At 43.2% G+C, this 19222-nt stretch overlaps 1 protein-coding gene across 1 annotated transcript in view; it reads right to left on the bottom strand.

The window, feature by feature from the left end:
• XPO4 (exportin 4) overlaps positions 1-19222 on the bottom strand; it is a 231381-nt gene that overhangs the window by 9884 nt on the left and 202275 nt on the right. Inside the window, exons 14-20 of the mRNA XM_073613453.1 lie at positions 18788-18947; positions 18523-18692; positions 17286-17460; positions 8358-8651; positions 3057-3237; positions 1323-1441; positions 1065-1195 (exon numbers count right to left, since the gene is read on the bottom strand). Of these exons, the coding sequence (XP_073469554.1) occupies positions 1065-1195; positions 1323-1441; positions 3057-3237; positions 8358-8651; positions 17286-17460; positions 18523-18692; positions 18788-18947 (1230 nt within the window). The remainder of the gene's footprint in view (positions 1-1064; positions 1196-1322; positions 1442-3056; positions 3238-8357; positions 8652-17285; positions 17461-18522; positions 18693-18787; positions 18948-19222) is intronic.

Genomic DNA, 19222 nt, shown 5'->3' with positions numbered 1-19222 from the left:
CACTTTGAATAACAATTGCACGGTCATGCAACACTATACCAATATGACTTTTTTTTTAACACGAATAGAGGGTTTTTTATGTTTTGCTAAATAAAGAAAAAAAGACCAAAAAGTTGAAAAACACCCCAAGTTTTTCTTTGTTTCGGTTATAAAATTTTGCAAGTAATCTTTCTCCATGAATTTAGGCCAAAATGTATTCAGCTACATTTTTTGGGTGAAGACAACCAAAATCAGTGTTTATTATTTAGTCTGTAGGAAATTTATAGGAATCCATAAACTATGGCATATATATCTGAAAACTGATCAATCCTAAAGTTCTGACAGCCCATCTCATTTGCAAAGGCCCAAAAACACCAGGGCAATAAAAATACCCCCCAAAGTTACCTCTTTTTGGAGAGCAGACAGTCCAGGGTAATTAGTAAGAGGCATGGCGAGTTTTCTGAAGTTGTCATTTTTTGTCACGATTTTTTTGAAAAAAAAAAAATTCACTTTTTTTTAACATACTGTCACCAGTGCAGTACTGCATTATATATACACAACAGGTGTGGTGGGGATCAGGGACACTGGCTCGTGAAAGTATGAAAAAAACACTTATTACATTTTTTCATGATTTTTAACACTATGACAGAGCAATACCATGTTACAACAGTAACATTAATACTCTGGGGAAGTGTTTAGGATTTTTCTTTTTTTGTGTTTTGTTGTGATTAGCCACAGCTAATCACATGGTACAGATGTGCCCTGTCTGTACCATGTGATCACTGTGACCAATTACAGCTAGCAACACAATTAGACACAATGGATGGCATGAAAGGAAACCATCCGTTGTTTACAATTGTCATGTGATCTGCTGTGATTTTTCATAGTGATCACATGGTACCGGCAGCAGGATCGGATGAAAGTCCCGCCTGGCCATCATTTTGCTATAGGCTGGGTGGGAACTGCTTAATGATGAAGCTACATCCTTCTGCTCTAAAATTTTTTCTATTGTCAGTCAATCGAGTAAAGTGTATTTCATCAAAAAAAGCCACTAAAGTTGGTTGCGGTTCAAATGGAAAGGATACGACGTCATCCCTAGCTCTAGAGAATACATTAGGCTCTTGAATAAGTCTTCTGGAAGTTGTGGAATCTTTTCAGGAAATATCTCACATATAAACGTAATGAGCTTGTAGTACTGATTGCAAAGTGATGGGAACTAGAAAAAAAAAAAATTGTTACAATCATCTATGCAATCACAAATGAAAAGTAAGGAGTGTTGAAATACAAAACAAAATCAACAAAAAGAAGCCACATCTATGATGACTTATGAGTGAAAGACCAACCTTTAGCAGATCTTGTGACATTAGTGGCAGCACAATATTAACACCGTATAAAACTACATCTGCCGCTGAAACTGGTCGGTTAGTTGCTTGTCCCTGCTCATGTGGTCGAAAAACTTCATCTAAAACAGTCAGAGTAAGAGTTAATAGACATTTTGTCCCAAGCATTTTATGGTGAAAAAGTTTCAGCTCTGCTCATTTAATACAGTCTGATCTTCTCTTCTATAAGAATTCCTGAACAGTGAATTCAATTTAATTGCATAATCGGTGCATGCAAAAAGGATTAAAGTACTAAATGCAAAACTTTTTTTTTCAGTTTTGGACAGAGAGGAGATGGATTGTCCTGTTTACCATTATCATTGAAAGGGAAAGTAAAAGAAGATCACAAATTTTGGGATGTCCTCAGAAAAGTGAGATAGGGGAAATCTAATAATGGGGACACTAGTTCTAGGGAACTGGGGATTCCATTAATATTGGGGGGGATTTCCTCTTACTTCCCCTTTTGGCTATGGGACAGGAAGTAAAGGGAAATCTATCCAATGGGACAGAGATGGCAAAAAATAAACTGACAGGGGTTATAACCCTCCCTAACTATCCAAAACGAAAAAAAAATTGCCATTAATCTCCACAGCCTTCACAAGCCAAGATGACCGAAAAAATCTTCAGCATCTGACCCTTTCGGAGCTGTTTGGCGCCGCTGGTCCCTCTCTGCACGCCATGGTTTCTTCATCCGACTCCCCACCATTACATGACACAATAGTAGTATATGGGGGAGCAGATATTCAACACCATAGCATACAGTATATCAGTTGCTGAAGATGTTTCAGTTAGTGCAGCTCCAAGAAGACAGCAATCAATGTTAAGAGGTAGGTTTTTAACCCTTTTTTATTGCAGGCATGCCTTTGGTTTGAGTTTTAAAATCATGACAGACACTTTAAAAATCGAACACTACCACTTGTAAATTCAGGCAACATAGTATATAATATAGTCTGGCCACCTTACAAATCAGACGATCATGGTTATTACTAAACAAATTCAATCATATTCAGTTGTACCAGCAACAAAAATACAGCACATAGAGATGCAATTTTTCCTTTTTTTAAATAGCCAGGAGGAACAAGTTCTATTTTGACATGTTTAGTGCTAGGCACAGCTCTTTATGAGAAAAGAACACTGCAGAAACAGCATTGGAGCATCAGCATAGCCATATCGCAGGAGAAGTTGGTGCTCTACCTTGGCAAAGTCACTGGCAAGTTACTGCCTCACTTCCCCGCTGACCAACGTAACAAGGGCACTTTGTAGCCGACCAGCAATATAACACTTTACCGTTGACCAATATAACGGGGACACTTTAACAATGACCAATGATGCAACGAGGGCACTTGGAGTGATTTGCCTTTAATTTCAAATACTCTAGGTATGTCCCTCGCGACATTTTGGGTGGTGCAGTGTTAACAAAAAACCCAATATATCCACAGAGATGATAAAACTATAGCTGAACCTACTGCTGGGCCCAGAACACAGACCAATATTGAAACTGGCTACTTTTGGTAGTCTGCTGCTTGAGCTCATCACACAGACCTGTTAGGTCAACAGACCGACAAGAAAACTGTCTGGCCATCAAAATCCAGTTTTAATTTTTTAGTAATTTGGTTACCCCAGGTTATAATATACAAGATATATTCTCATACAGCTGTGTGTGTTGGGGGTAGGGCAGCAATAGCCTGCACAACATACCTGTGTCACTAAAGTCTATAAACTCCTTTGACAACAAATTGGTAAGAAGTTCCATAATGAGCAGGAGATCCTGGTACTGATCCTCCTCCGCAGTCACGTCAATGCGTTTCCTGCCCAGATTGTTCTTGGAATACACCTGAAGCAAAGTCAGGCATGCTTCATACAGATTCATGGCTTTGGACTGAAGGAAGAGTAGAAAATATTTCTCAGGGACAAATAACCAGACAATACATGAAGCCGCAATATGTACACTGTCGCTAAAAGCAGTTAAAGCTTTACAAAACTGTCCTGAAGGTACATCTATTGGACAACAGGGAATGGGGTGCACACCACAACCTGATATTGAAGCTTTAAGCATATACTGGCTTTTTTTTGCAAACATAAAGAGCTGGCAACGCGGACATCCGTGCTGAAGGCCTTATTGCCTACATAGTTGTGAGCAGCTTATGCATTTCAGCAAATAGCCTTAATCATAGCATATTTTTTGTAAAACTTTTGAAGCCTCTAACAGTGTAAACCCTGCACCTACGTTCCCAGCTACATCTATTAAAATGGGCACCTACGTTCCCAGCTACAACTATTAAAATGGGCACCCATGTGAAGTTTTGGCAGATCAGGGCACCAAATGGATATTAAGCCATTTGTCACCAGACCATTCCATTTTTGCTTTCTGTGGATTCAAAAAGAAATTATGGAGAACGCAGATTTAAAGTGATACTAAAGTCTTGTTTTTTTTTCTTTAAAAATAAACATGTCATACTTACCTGTTCTGTGAAATGGTTTTACACAGAGCAGCCCCGATCCTCCTCTTCTCAGGCCCCTCTTCGGCTCTCCTGGCCCCTCCCCTCCTGTCGAGTGCCCCCACAGCAGGCAGCTTGCTATTGGGGGCACCCGAACCAAGCCGCAGCTTCCAGAGTCCATTCAGACACAGAGCTGCAGTTCGGGCTCGCCCCTCTCTCTCCTGATTGGCTAACTGACTTTTATTGAGAGCAGCAGGAGCCAATGGTACCGCTGATGTGTCTCAGCCAATCAGGAGGGAGAGTGCCCGATGGCCGAGGCACTCGTGCACATCGCTGGACAGAGAGGGAGGTCGGGTAAGAAATAGGGGGGCTGAGTGGGTCTGCCACACGCAGAAGAATAGAATGCATGAGGATAAAAAACCTTCTGCCTTTACAATCACTTTAACATTGCAACAGGTTATACAGAGGCTATACACGAGGATCTTTGCACAAGTGGTAATGATGTCTGTTTCCGTCTGAAGGTTCTCACCAAGGATGAGCTCAGGCACGTTTGCAAGTCCACATGCCCGCGCTCGCCAGGAAGCTGACACTTCGCAGTGCTAATCACAGGTAGTGAGACAATTCCAGATCTGTGCAGCCGCGGATCGGGAAAGGTCTCACTGCCTGTGATTAGTGCTGCGGAGTGTCAGCTTCCTGGCGGGCACGTGGACTTGCAAACACGCCTAAGCTCATCCTTAGTTCTCACACAGGTTCTTTGATGAATAGGCAATTTCCTTCAAAGCTACTACTACTGCAAACACTTGGCCTTGATTCAAAGAATGTTCAATAAAAGGGTGAAACATGAACTACAAAACTGTTTCATAACATTCTCAACAATAATTTCCATACATGGACAAACTACTCATGACTACAGTTTGTCAATTTGGTTTAAGTAGATATTTTACCAAGTTATCCTGATTAGCCCAAGTGACTCCAACCTATAGAATGGAATGCTATCGACTGCACCAGAGCTAAAGTGGGCTTTCAAAACAGACTGAGGCATTTTTTTCCCCCCAAAAGTTCCCTCACTGAGAACCAGCAGCCAACAGTGTGTGTGTTTGCTGGCTCTTAATATTCTCAAGCGAGTTAGCGCTTCACCAAAAAAATAAAATTTCAGTTTCTAGATAAACACAATCACCTTCAGATTGCAGCGACATCCGTTTTATACTGAAATTGTCAAGTATTAAAAATACTATTAAAAAATAAAAATTATTTTCTTTAACATTTTTTCAGCATATATTTCCAAATGACAATGTTTTGAATAAGGCCCCTTTCACATGGGGCGGATCCGCTGGACTGACTCCGCTAGCTCAGTGGGGGATCACTCCCCCCCCGCTGAACAGGCAGAATACAGGTCATTGTGCAGGGACGGACCTGTCAGAGCCCTGCAGTTCTCTATGGGAAGATCGGGTTAAAGCGGACAGCCTGGCTGGTGAACGTATCGCCATCCGTCTGTTTTGAGTGGATCTTGTCGGATCGGATGGCAGGCGGGTGTCAGTGGACACATCTTCGCTGACATCTGCCTGCCCATAGAAGTCAATAGATGGGCTGCTCAAATCCACCTGAAAAATGGACAGGTGGATCTGAGAGGGCCGATCGTGTGGAAGGGGCCTAAAACAATGTACCAAATAAAAGTCTTGAAAATAACTCAAGCTAAATTTGCATACCTAAAAACGAATAGAATATATTTTTAAGTTACACAGTCTAACCTTGAGCGGCCACAGATGCTTAATCAACAGTAAAAAAGGAAGGACAGACCATATTGGCCCCATAAAAAATGAGGAAGGACATCTGGTTACAAAGGATGGGGAGATGGCGAAGGTATTGAATTTATTATTCTCCTCAGTCTTCACAAGGGAATTGGGGGGCTTCAGTAACCAAAACTGCAGTGTTTATCCTCATGACACAACACAGGAAGCACCTCCATGGTTAACAGAATTAAAATTAGACTTGGGAAACTTATGGCTTGCACCCGAAGGTACTTAGGGAACTTAAGTCAAGTAAATGACAGACCATTGTTTCTAATTTTTACTGACAGTCTACTGACTGGAATGGTACCAGCTGATTGGAAAAAAGCCAATGTAGCACCAATATTTAAAGGGTCCAAAATACATCCCTGGGAATTACAGACCAGTTAGCCTAGCATCAACAGTATGTAAACTTTTGGAGGGGATGATAAGGGACTATATACAAGATTATAGTAATGAGAACGGTATCATTAGCAGTAATCAGCATGGATTCATGAAGAATCGTTCTTGCCAAACCAATCTATTAACCTTCTATGTGGAGGTGAGTTGCCAACTAGATAAAAACATTTGACACAGTTTCTCATAAATGTTTACTGTACAAAATAAGGTCAGTTGGCATGGACCATAGGGTGAGTACATGGATTGAAAACTGGCTACAAGGGCGAGTACTCAGAATGGTCAGAAGTGGGTAGTGGGTTCTGTGCTGGGACCAATCCTGTTTAATTTGTTCATAAACAACCTGGAGGATGGGGTAAACAGTTCAATCCCTGTATTTGTGTACGATACTAAGCTAAGCAGGGCAATAACTTCTCCGCAGGATGTGGAAAAAGATCTGAACAAATTAATGGGGTGGGCAACTACATGGCAAATGAGGTTCAATGTAGAAAAATGTAAAATAATGCATCTGGGTGGCAAAAATATGAATGCAATCTATACACTGGGGGGAGAACCTCTGGGGGAATCTGGGATGAAAAATGATCTATGGGTTTTAGTAGAGGATAGGCTCAGCAATGGCATGCAATGCCAAGCTGATGCTAACAAAGCAAACAGAATATTGGCATGCATTAAAAAGGGGATTAATTCCAGAGATAAAACGATAATTCTCCCGCTCTACAAGACTCTGGTCCGGCCACACCTAGAGTATGCTGTCCAGTTCTGGGCACCAGTCCTCAGGAAGGATGTACTGGAAATGGAGCCAGTACAAAGAAGTGTATTAGGAAGGTGTAGAGGTGGCGCTATTCTTCTCTGAGTTTAGGGTCAAAATAAATATGAATGTGACATGAATATAGAAAGAATGTAGAAATGGGAGTTAAGTGATGAATTTTTTTTTTTAGAGATCTACCCTGCAGTTGAGGTTAAATAATGATTAGAGAAAAACCTTTTGTAAGAGGTTTAGGGAGGTGTGAGTAGTGGGGTGAGCCTTTATAGTGGTGAAAAAAACATGTGTGTTTAGAGAAAAACCTAAATAAATTGTGAATGTGTTACACCCTCTGCCTAAGAATAATTCACAATATTATGTTTTGACAAAATAAAAGCATGCTGAGTGAAAAGCAGAAAACTCAGGGTTGTTACTCCATCAGTGTTTTGATGCTTTTTTTTATCAGCAGGCAATCTAATTGGGTTATAAACCTTCACCATATTGTCAAAAGTATTGGGACACCTGCCTTTGCACGCACATGATCTTTAAAGACATCCCAGTCTTAGTCTGTAGGGTTCAATATTGAGTTGACTGACCTTTTGCAGCTTCAACTCTTCTGGGAAGGCTTTCCACAAGATTTAAGAGTGTCTCTATGGGAATGTTTGACCATTCTTCCAGAAGTGCATTTGTGAGGTCAGGCACTGATGTGGACGAGAAGGCATGGCTCCCAGTCTCCGCTCTAATGTATCCCAAAGGTGTTCCTATTGGGTTGAGGTCAGGACTCTGTGTAGGCCAGTGAAGTTTCTCCATCCCAAACTCACCCATCCATGTCTTTATGGACCTTGCTTTATGCACTGGTGCGCAGTCAATGTTGGAACAGGAAGGGTCCACCCCCAAACTGTTGCCACAAAGTTGTCATGAAAATGTCCAAAATGTCTTGGTATGCTGACGTCTTAAGAGTTCTCTTCACTGGAACTAAGGGGCAAAGTCCAACCCCTGAAAAACAACCCCACACCATAATCCCCCCTCCACCAAATGATTTGGACCAGTGCACAAATCAAGGTCCATAAAGATATGGATGAGCGAGTTTGGGGTGAATAAACTTGACTGGCCTGCACAGAGTCCTGACCTCAACCAGATAGTGCACCTTTGGGATGAATTAGAGCGGAGACTGCGAGCCAGGCCTTTTCATCCCCATCAGTGCCTGACCTCACAAATGCGCTTCTGAAAGAATGATCGAACATTCCCATAAACACACTCCTAAACCCTGTGGACAGCCTTCCCAGAAGAGTTGAAGCTGTTATAGTTGCAAAGCGTGGGCCAACTCAATATTGAACCTGGGATGCCAGTAAAGTTCACGTGTCCCAATACTTTTGGTAATATACTGTATATATTTATTAGGTACTTGGTATCAAAGTACAGTGTTAATAGCTCTGGGTGTTTCTTTTCCAAGCACGAATTCGTTTCTTCATTTATACATTTATGTGAGCATCTAATTGGGTTCAACCTAAACAAACAGCCCTTTGCACAAGAGCTGTAAAGTGCAAATAGCACCGGGAATGGGAAGATCTGAGTATGCCCCAATACTGCCCCAATACTGTCTCGCCTCACCCATCTGTGCTGTTATTTCACTTACCTCGCCAAGGTAACAAATCTGTTTATGTGCAACTTCTACAAAAACTTCTATAATTAGGTTCACAGTCTCTGGAGTATTCTTGTATACTTCCATTAACCCAATACAGTTAGTTAAAAAGTCCATAAGGAAATTGAAGAGGATTGCAACATTGTCAATCTGAGTGGCCTCTGCAATGCCGCATAGCGCCTCCAGTGTGGCTGTAATTTCCTGCTTCACCTCTTCTTCTTGGCAAATCTGCTGGAAGTTTTCTTGATTTATCACATTCAAAAACCTCTGCTGAAGAGGTTGTAGCACCTGCCAGACAAACAATATGGGGTTCAGTTTAACTGGCTTATAGGCAGCACTTATATACAAAGTCATCATGTTTTTGATTTTGAGTTTAATTTACAGTGTGCATAGAGAGCTTTTCTTTTCTTGTGCAAATCTGGATTTTTTTTTAAAAGTCTGTATGGCTATCTGTCTATTCTTAGCTGCTCTGTACAAAAAATAGGATTTTTATAACAGCTTACCTGTAAAATCCTTTTCTTTTGAGGTACATCACGGGACACAGAGCCTCAGTAATTACTGATGGATTATAGGGTATCAGGTGATTGGACACTGGTCACACCCTAGACAGGAAGTTCAACCCCCTATATAACCCCTCCCCTTCCTGGGAATACCTCAGTTTTGTAGCAAAGCAATATAAGTGTATTAGAAGAGGGGCGGGACCTCTGTGTCCCGTGATGTACATCAAAAGAAAAGGATTTTACAGGTAAGCCGTTATAAAAAATCCTATTTTCTTTCTCGTACAGCATGGGACACAGAGCCTCAGTAATTACTGATGGGATGTCCCAGAGCAATGCTATTTGAGGGGAGGGGACCACACAAAGTAGGGTGTAATCAGACCTGAGGACCTCGTACCGCTGCCTGCAGCACACTACGCCCAAAGGCGATATTCTCATGCCTTCCCACATCCACCTGATAAAATCTGGAGAATGCATGGACTGAAGACCAGGTTGCGGCCTTGTAGATTTGAGCCATAGAGGCCCGGTGATGCACCGCCCAAGAAGCACTAATAGCCCTTGTGGAGTGTGCCTTGATTTGAAAAGGTGGAATTTTCTGTTTCAAACCGTAAGCTTAAATAATCATTTGTCAAATCCATCTTGAAATGATAGACTTGGCGCTGCCTGTCCTCTATTGGGACCTTCTGGCAGTACGAATAAAACATGCGTTTTGCGAATTTGCAATTTCCAGATAGGCCTTGACTGCTCTTACTACATCCAAAGAATGTAGTGACCTTTCTTCCGTAGAACAGGGATCTGGAAAAAAGGAAGGTAGAACAATATCTTGGTTTAGATGAAAATCTGAAACCACTTTCGGTAGAAAGCTAGGATGAGGGCGCAATACCACTCTATCCTTGTGTATGATTAAATAAGGCTCTTTACAGAAAAGAGCTGCTAATTCTGATACTCTTCTAGTAGAAGAAATGGCTACCAGAAAAAATTAACTTTCTTGTCAACAAGACCAAGAGAATTTATTTATTTCAGGTACTTATATAGCGCCGTCAATTTACGCAGCGCTTTACATATACATTATACATTCACATCAGTCCCTACACCCTCAAGGAGCTTACAATCTAAGGTCCCTAACTCACATTCATACATACTAGGGCCAATTTAGATAGGATCCAATTAACCTACCAGCATGTCTTTGGAGTGTGGGAGGAAACCAGAGTACCCGGAGGAAACCCACGCAGACACAGGGAGAACATACAAACTCCAGGCAGGTAGTGTCGTGGTCGGGATTCGAACCAGCGACCCTTCTTACTGCTAGGCGAGAGTGCTACCCACTACACCACTGTGCCGCCCAATTGGACGTATTGTTTCAAAAGGCTGTTTCTGTAAAACTGACAGAACCAAATTTAAGTCCCAGGGGTTTAGGGGCGCCCTAACCGGAGGATTAGGATGCATTACCCCCTGTATAAAGCTTCGGACTAAAGAATGCGAAACAAGCGTTGAAATAATACTGACAAGGCCGAGACCTGGCCCTTGATGGTACTCAAGGCCAGCTTCATTTCTAATCCCATTTGTAGAAAGTCAAGAATTCTACTTATGACATATTTTCTGGGATGCCAAGCCCTGGATACACACCAGGAGATCTAAGCTTTCCAGATTCTTATGATAAATCATTCTGGAAGCTGGCTTCCTTGCATTGATTAAGGTACAAATCACAGGACCTGAAAGCCCACAACTCTTCAGAACGTGGGTTTCAATAGCCAGACCCTCAAATTTAGCGTTTGTAAGGCAGGATGGAACACTGGACCTTGGGATAGCAGGTCTGGACGTGACGATAGGGTCCACGGGGGACCTACTGCCATCTTTACTATTCCTACATACCAAGCTCTTCTGGCCATGCTGGGCCAGCAGAAGTACCGACTTCCTTTCCTGCCTGATCCTGCGAAGAAGTCGTGGCAGTAGCAGAATAGGAGGAAATGTAAAAATCAGGGAGAATTGATGCCATGGAGTCACAAACGCATCTGTCCCGCAGCATGCAAGAGGATCCCTTGTTCTTGACACAAAGTTATCAAACTTGTTGTTGAATCTGGATGCAAAGAGGTCTACATCCAGAACCCCCCATCCTTGGCATATGGCCAAGAAGATGTCGGGGTGAAGAGACCATTCCCCTGGGAATAACTGCCAGCGACTCAAGTAGTCCGCCTGCCAGTTCTCTACTCCCGGAATGAAGATTGCCGATATGCACGGCACATGCTTCTGCCCAGATTAAGATCTGGTTTACTTCTCCCTGGGCTGCACGACTCCTGGTGCCTCCCTGGTGATTGATATAAGGCACTGCTGTGGCATTGTCGGACTGGATCCTGACAGGGCAACCCTGTAACCTGAGTGTCCAGGTCTTTAGGGCTAGATACGCCGCACGGATCTCTAAAATGTTGATGGGCAAGGTCCTCTCTGTCTTGGACTATCTCCCTTGGACAGTCGACTATTCCAGAACTGCTCCCCAACCCGAAAGACTGGCATTTGTTGTTACCACTGGACAGGCAACTGGAAAAAAAGGTTTTCCCTTTTGCAGATTTTCGGGTATCAACCACCAACTGAGGCTCTGACGCACTGTAGGAGACAGACGCATCGGGAAATCCAATGCCTGAACCTCCTTGTTCCAGGCAGACAAGATACTGTTTTGCAGCAGTCTCGAATGAAACTGAGCATAGGGAACTGCTTCGAACGAAGCCACCATCTTCTCCAGTAGCCTCATACAAAGGCGAATAGGAGGACCTTTCTTTTCCCTGACTACCTGAATCAGTTCTTTATGGTACTGATCTTTGCCTGGGGTAAAATACCCTCTTCTGGGCTGTATCTATGACCAGACCGAAATACTCTAGTCTTCTTACTGGTTTCAAAGAAGACTTTTCTGAGTTGAGGATCCAATCTAGGCATTCCAGGTAGTTGACTGTGGTGACCTAGCTTTGGTCCAAGCGGGCTACCGAGCGGTCTATCATGAGCAGGTCGTTTAGGTATGCTATTACCGTTATACCTTGGGCCCTTAATCTGGCCAGCGGAGGGGCCAAGATTTTTGTAAGCACCCGAGGTGCAGTAGCCAGCCCGAAAGGCAGAGCTATAAACTGAAAGTGGCGTCTTTCTACTTTGAAACGCAGGTACTTTTGATGAGCAGGGAAAATAGGTACATGCAGGTATGCGTCCTTGATGTCTGACGCCAGAAATTCTCCTTCTTGTAGGATGGAGACTACCGACCGGATCGATTCCATGCGAAAGGATCGTATCTTTAGAAATCGGTTTAGATCCTTGAGATCTAAAATGGGTCTGACATCTCAATTTGGTTTTGGAACCGTGAAAAGGTTTGAATAAAACCCCAATCCCTGCTTTTGCGTGGGAACAACCACGATAACTTTTTGCGACAATAGTCGCTCCAATGCTAGAAGAGAGACTTATTTTTCTCTGGGAACATTTGATCTGAGGAAACGAGGAGAGGGGTATTCTCGGAACTCTAGTTTGTAACCTAGAGTTAATGTGGACATCACCCATCTGTCCTGGAAATCCTCCTACCAGAGCCTTGAGAACTGTAGCAGTCTTCCCCCTACCCGAGCGAGCGGGGGCACTCCTTCATAAAGAGGCTTTAGCGTCTTGTCTAGTAGGCTTCCTCCCACAGGACTTCTTTTGTCCCTGGGTCGACTCTGAGATTTATTTCTTGAGCCTGACGGAGGAGGCCATCGCGACTGCCTGGAGGCTGATGCTCCTGGCACTGGAGACAGAGCCTGTTTAAAAGAGGGACGTATACCAAATCCTCTCCGAACAGCCTTGCACCATGAAGGGGAAACCCAGCCAGAAGCTTCTTACATGGTGATTCTGCTGAAATTTTCAACCATAAGATTCTACGCATATGTACCAACCCAAGCGCAAGGCGAAAGGTTTGGATGATAGAATCTCTGATTGCGTCAACAGCAAACACAAAGCCGCTGGTAGGTTGGCAAACCCCCAGGCCTGCTGTTCAGGTAAAACTTTGAGGATCTGCTTAAAATGGTCTCTCAAGTATTGACAGACTGATGGCTGCCACTGCAGGATGAGCTATTAGGACCTTCTGCCACTGAACCTGCCAAGAAGAAAACACTCAACAGGAATGCCAATTTCTTATCAGTTGGATCCCTAGGTATCTGAGCGTTGTCGACAAGACAAGCCAGACTTATATACGGAGGAATGGCGGCGTCAACTGTCAGTATACCCCCCAACTCTAAAGTGTTGCAAAACTTTTTTAGGCGGAAAAATGTTTATCTGGGTGATCCCACTTAGAATAAATAAGCTTTTTCAGTAACCATAAAACAGAAAAGCATGTGTAGTTTGAGGAGGCTTCAGTGAACTCAAACCAAAGGAGGGTTCTTTAACTGACTCAGATACGGGTAACCTGAATGTGGAGTGGACCAATCCAGCCAAAATTTGCACTAACACCTTCTCATCCTGAGAAGCTGAAGAGGGCCCTTCTCCACTTGATTACTCAGAGTCATAAGTCTCATCCCGATCCTCAGAGGGATTCCTCTCCTTTTTCCACAGAGTTCCTCTGCTTGAGGGTCCTGGGTAACAGAGGGACACCTAGTGCGTTTTCTTTCACAGAGTAAAGATGCGATTAAGGCCACCAGTCTTTTCTCTAATCCATTAATGGTTGAGGAAAGAACCTCCTGTGTAATGTATACAGGGGCTGAAGTGCCAGAAACAGCTGCAACCCCTGACCCCGACGGCTCACCCTGGCCAGCTTCCCCCGGTCCTTCAGGGGGAAAGGTGCTGCAGAAGGGGGGTCCTCAGAGCCTGAGGGAGTCCCTTAGAGCCCCTATTTTTCGGGGTATATGTACCTCTTTTGCCCCTAGTGCAAAACACAAAAAGCAGAGGCACTACCAGTTCAGCAACTGCCGCTGCTACCAAGTCTCAGTCTGGTGCTCAAGTAAATGTTTGCCTGGGAATGCCTGTGTCTCCCACCTCACGCTCTGTGTCCCTCCATAGGCCGTGTGCATCTGAAAAGAGTGCACCTTATAGCCTGTATGCCGCCTGCAATGTGAGCGTTTCACCACGCTGACGTTGCGTTAATGCTCCACCCCACCCGCCACCCCTCCCGTTCATCCTTTTTCCCGCGCGAGCCGAGGCTCTAGATCCTTGGATAGCATGAGGGGCTGGGGAGGGGGGGAGGGACAGAGGAGAGAGGAGGGCCGCTGTAATGGCGGCGGCGGCATACTACCGCTTCCCTGTACCTAAGCTGTGGGGGGGAGAATCCCTGTAGGAAAAAACCCCTTCCCACATCCTACCTGGAGCATGGCTTGGAGGAGCGTACAGCGTGGACACTGAGACAAGACAGATGAAGCATGAAAAGGCATGTGCTCTTGGCAGCCCCCAGTGGTGACTATAGACATAGCATACATTTACTTAAAGGAGAAACCTTATAAGAACTGGAAAAATTCTTAAGGAGTCTCCCTTACCTTATCCAGCTGCAGGGTTCTGTTGCAACAGACCCAATCTTCACCTCTCACGGTGGGCTCCGTTTAGAAAAACCTTCAGAGACTGGGGCCCCCCATGAATAGGAGGATCCACAGTTCTGGCCCCGTAAAGCACCCTGCCAGGGATATGGCTGAAAAAAAACAAATACTGGATCCCGGGGTCCAGCTCTCTAAAAAGAGACGCGTTACAGGTAAAAACTCGTTTCTTCGGACACGAGGCCCGGGTACCATCCAATTCGGCCTGGAAAAGACACTTTGAATGGATCCGGCTGCATGGCTTGCCCCAGTATAGGATATTCCTTTGGAGCTCAGCACAGCACATCTTATTCATGACCAACACCTAAGACACTGGCGAAAAAACGGAGGTATCCCCAGGAAGGGGAGGGGTTATATAGGGGGTTGAACTTCCTGTCTAGGGTGTGACCAGTGTCCAATCACCTAATAATACCCTATAACCCATCAGTAATTACTGAGGCTCTGTGTCCCGTGATGTACAAGAAAGAAAGTTGGTTTACAAAATAAAATGTATAAACAGTAAAGTGCATATTCACCTTTTTTAGAAAAAATGTACTTGTACTCATCTCTGGATGCCCACACAACAGGTCCAGCTGTCTGGGGATTTGAAAACTCCTGTTCATCTCCCTTGTGCAGTGTTTATTCACTTTTTCATTTTTTCCAAATAGGTACATTAACCCTTTAAAAAGGTTGCATGGACCCTTAACCCCTTCCCGCCGACCGTACGCACATATGCGTACTCGGCTTTCCGGGGTCATACCGGGATGATGCCCGCAGCTGCAGGCATCATCCCAGTACCATTGTTTCCAGCGGGCGATCGTCTACCCGTGTATAACAACCGATGCGGCTAAAAGCCGCTCGGTTGTTATACCGGAGGAGCGGGAGGGGACATCCCCCCCCTCCCGCCGCTGTTACCGGGCCTCCCGTGCGATCGGGAGGCCCGGTGTCCAATCGGGAATCTTCGGCGGCTGGGGGCGGGCTGGAATGAAGCTGTGAGCGGCTTCGTTCCAGCCTTCTTGTTGTAAACGCGGAAGCGACGTCATGACGTCACTTCCCGTTTACTCGGCTGCCAATGGCGCCGAATTTAAAAAAGTACACAGTATTCAGAATCGCCGTTTTCGGCGATCTGAATACTTTGAAGTGTAAAGGAGGGATGGGGGGTCTTTTAGACCCCCCATCCCTCCATAAAGAGTACCTGTCACCACCTATTACTGTCACAAGGGATGTTTACAATCCTTGTGACAGCAATAAAAGTAAAAAAAAAAAAAAAAAAAAATTTTTTAACACAATTTTAAAGTAAAAAAATAAATTTAAAAAATTTTTTTTTTAAAGTGCCCCTGTCCCCGCGAGCTCGCGCAGCGAAGAAAACGGATACGGAAGTCGCGCCCGCATATGTAAACGGTGTTCAAACCACACGTGAGGTATCGCCGCGATCGTCAGAGCGAGAGCAAAAATTCTAGCACTAGACCTTCTCTGTAGCTCAAACCTGGTAACCGTAAAAAATTTTTAAAGCGTCGCCTATGGAAATTCATAGGTACCGTAGTTTGTCGCCATTCCACGAGTGCGTGCAATTATAAAGGGTGACATGTTTGGTATCTATTTACTCGGCGTAACATCATCTTTCACATTATACAAAAAAATTGGGGTAACTTTACTGTTTGGATTTTTTAAAATTCATGAAAGTGTCCCTTTTCCAAAAATTTGCGTTTAAAACACCGCTGCACAAATACCGTGTGATAAAAAATATTGCAACAATCGCCATTTTATTCTCTAGATTCTCTGCTAAAAAAATATATATAATGTTTGGGAACTCTAAGTAATTTTCTAGCAAAAAATACGGATTTTTACTTCTAAATTCTACAGCACTGTAATATGCAAATTACTCTTATTGCCAACAAAAATCATAGCTTGGCCAGCACTACAATTCCTTACACATTCTTCAAGGTGATGGGCATATTGTTTTAACATGTACACATTCACATATTAAAAACTTTTATTTTAATCCACTACAAACAGCAAAACCCCAGACCAGACTAATGGGAGAGGAAGTATATATATTGAAGGAGGAGTGAGCAAGAGGGATTCATGGTTCCCAGGGTGCCAATAATGATAATGAGCATGAGAAGGTATTGCATTTTCAGGCTGGCACTGTACATTTTCATCTACTGACCACCTCCACTTTCAAACTACACCTACAAAATCTTGTGACGCCCACCCATTTGCAGCCACACCCACAAACCACACCTCCATTTTTAACAAACTCTGCAGCGATTGGGCACCATGTATTTAGAAATCATGACGCATGCACAGAGTAAAGGCCTGTACACACGATAAGAAAATCTGAAGTAAAATTTCGTCCGACAATGTGCCGATTTTCTGATCATTAGTATGGTGCTTTCAACAGCCGATTCCGAATTTTCAGACAAAAACTGAATTTGCAGGCAAATTTGTCGTACGTGAACACAACGTCCGATTTTCATTTAATTAGTACAGTTTTCATCCGGAAAAAAAACGTAAGAGCAAGACTACGCATGCTCAGAAATGAAAGAACACATACAAAACAATTCAACACGTTACATCTGAAGTCATAAGAGAATTTTCGTATGTTGGGTAACCTCCTCACTTTCGATAGGAGACTAGCATGCAACAAAAATGGGACGAAAATTTTTCTGATAATCTGTTGGTGTGTTCCTGGCTTTACTCTACAAATTTTGGGTGCAGCCAGATAGAGGTAACAGTAAGAGGGTACTGAAATGATTTGGGAATTTGCTTTGTAGCAGTCTGCTACTAATCAAACATGTACATAACAAAACTCAGAAATTTAGAGGCCTTTGTTTTGTATTTTTATGCAGTAATATGTGCTTGATCCCAGGAAAATGCACAAAGGCCACGAGTCTTCCGCACTGCTTGCTAGGTCTTCTCACCTCAGTCCAGTACTGCTGCTTTGTTTCTGAGTCCATGTGAGCAAATCCTCCCAGTACTAGAGCCTTCATGAGCGTCCTCTGCACAGAGCTGGACAGGAAGTGAAGGGGCGGACTCCTCTGTGCAAATTGCTTTGCCAAATTCCACCAATTTTCACACTGTATTACCAAATTAGCCCTGCAAAGAAGAATTCCAGAATCAAAAACAAGGGACAGCTATGGGATGATCCCAAGAAAGACAGTTAAAATAATACAATAAACATGTGCAGTATGATGCCCTCACTAGAGTTCCTGGCCCAGGCTCAAGGTGAAGGTCTCACTCTTTACAAGAGATGTCCCAACACTCCCGCTACATTCTCTATAAATTAAAAACCCCAACAGGGAGAACACCACTTGCTCACGATAGTCATGGGAAGTGGATGGAACTAGCAGCTTCCTTTATACCATCTGTTCCTTAAAAAGGTTTAAACTAGTTCAGCTCTAAACCAAACTATGGTCCACAGCAATTTTTACCTTTTTGCTATGAAACAGTGTTTGGCAATAACGTCATCATTAAATAAAATAGATTTTTTTTTTTTTAGGATAAACCAGGCTTGCACACTACTGAGGGATGAGTATCAGACATTCCTGGCAGGAAAAATGTGATGGGCTGTATATCACTTATGTGTATACAAACACAAGTAAGAAAGTGTGGAATTTGTGCATATTTGCGAGTATACAAACAAAAATACTTACCGGCAACTTCGATTTCTGTTTTTCTTTTTTTACTGCTCAATATACAGCATGTTTTTGCACTTGCGTGTACAAGCACATTGAAAATAATCGGGTGCATTTAGATCAGTGAAAAAAAAAAAAAATGGTTTGTGTGAAAATTAGAGAGTCTACAAACTATGGTATATATACTGGAATTTATGCAGCTATAGACTCTATACTAGTAATGGCGGTTGTCAGCAGGCAATCTGGCGCTGACACTGGCTGGGAGGGACACGGACATCACTGACACTAAAACATAGCACTGGAATCATATGAACTCATTTAACCGAATCAAAAATGCACAAGTGTGAATAGGGCCTTGGTCTGAATAAGGAAATAATGGTGAGACTACTAAATTCTGCAGAGGAAATCAGAAGGAATCCACCAAGGGTGGGTAATCATCTTATCTCATCTTATCTCTTATCAAAAGCAAGTGGACCAATAATTGCCGCAGGTAAGATCATGGCATTATTTCTACATTACTCACCGCTCTCTTCTTTCTACTAAAGCCACCAGTAACTGGACAGTGTCATTGGCCAGCTCTTGCTCAGAGCTCCACACTGACAAATTACTGATCACTTTCTCCAAAAGATAACCAATGATCCACTGCGAACCTTCTGTGTCAGCTCCAAATGCTGTATTCAACGGTAAGCTGATCTACAAGACAAAGTGGGAAATGAATAAGTAAAAGTCACTGCCACAAGTTCTATAAACCAAAACTATACACAAAGATATACTTGTATGCCTCCTACCTGGTCATACAATTTTTCATCTACAAGAAGATAAGTCTTTGCCCATCGCCTCAGGAACCAGACGATGTCCTTCCCCATCTGAGGGCTTAAGAGATGCGTTAAGTTTGCCCTTGTGGCCCTGGATTCTACTTCTGATGCTCTCAAGACCGCAGACAGTAGCCTGTATTGTAAAATGTGCAACACGTTGATTAGTCAATGTGGAAGATCAAACTCCTGAGAAAGAATAAACGCATACTACTGGGGTAGTATAAAAACTCAAAGCAAAGCTGATAATGGGTTATGCAAACTTGCCAATTTCTTTATTTGTGGGTGCAGGTATACAACTACTTTTTACATATCACTTTGAGCTGAGAGTACCTTAGGACAGGAAGTGTGTTATTGGCAGGATCATTATGTAAAAAAAAAAAAAAAAAAATTAAAGAAAACTAATGCAGC

The sequence above is a fragment of the Aquarana catesbeiana genome, linkage group LG02 (genome assembly GCF_042186555.1).
Source record: "Aquarana catesbeiana isolate 2022-GZ linkage group LG02, ASM4218655v1, whole genome shotgun sequence".
NCBI classification, from domain to species: domain Eukaryota; kingdom Metazoa; phylum Chordata; class Amphibia; order Anura; family Ranidae; genus Aquarana; species Aquarana catesbeiana.
The sequence above is the reverse complement of the archived record's forward strand: the minus strand, read 5'-3'. Positions and strand labels throughout refer to the sequence as shown.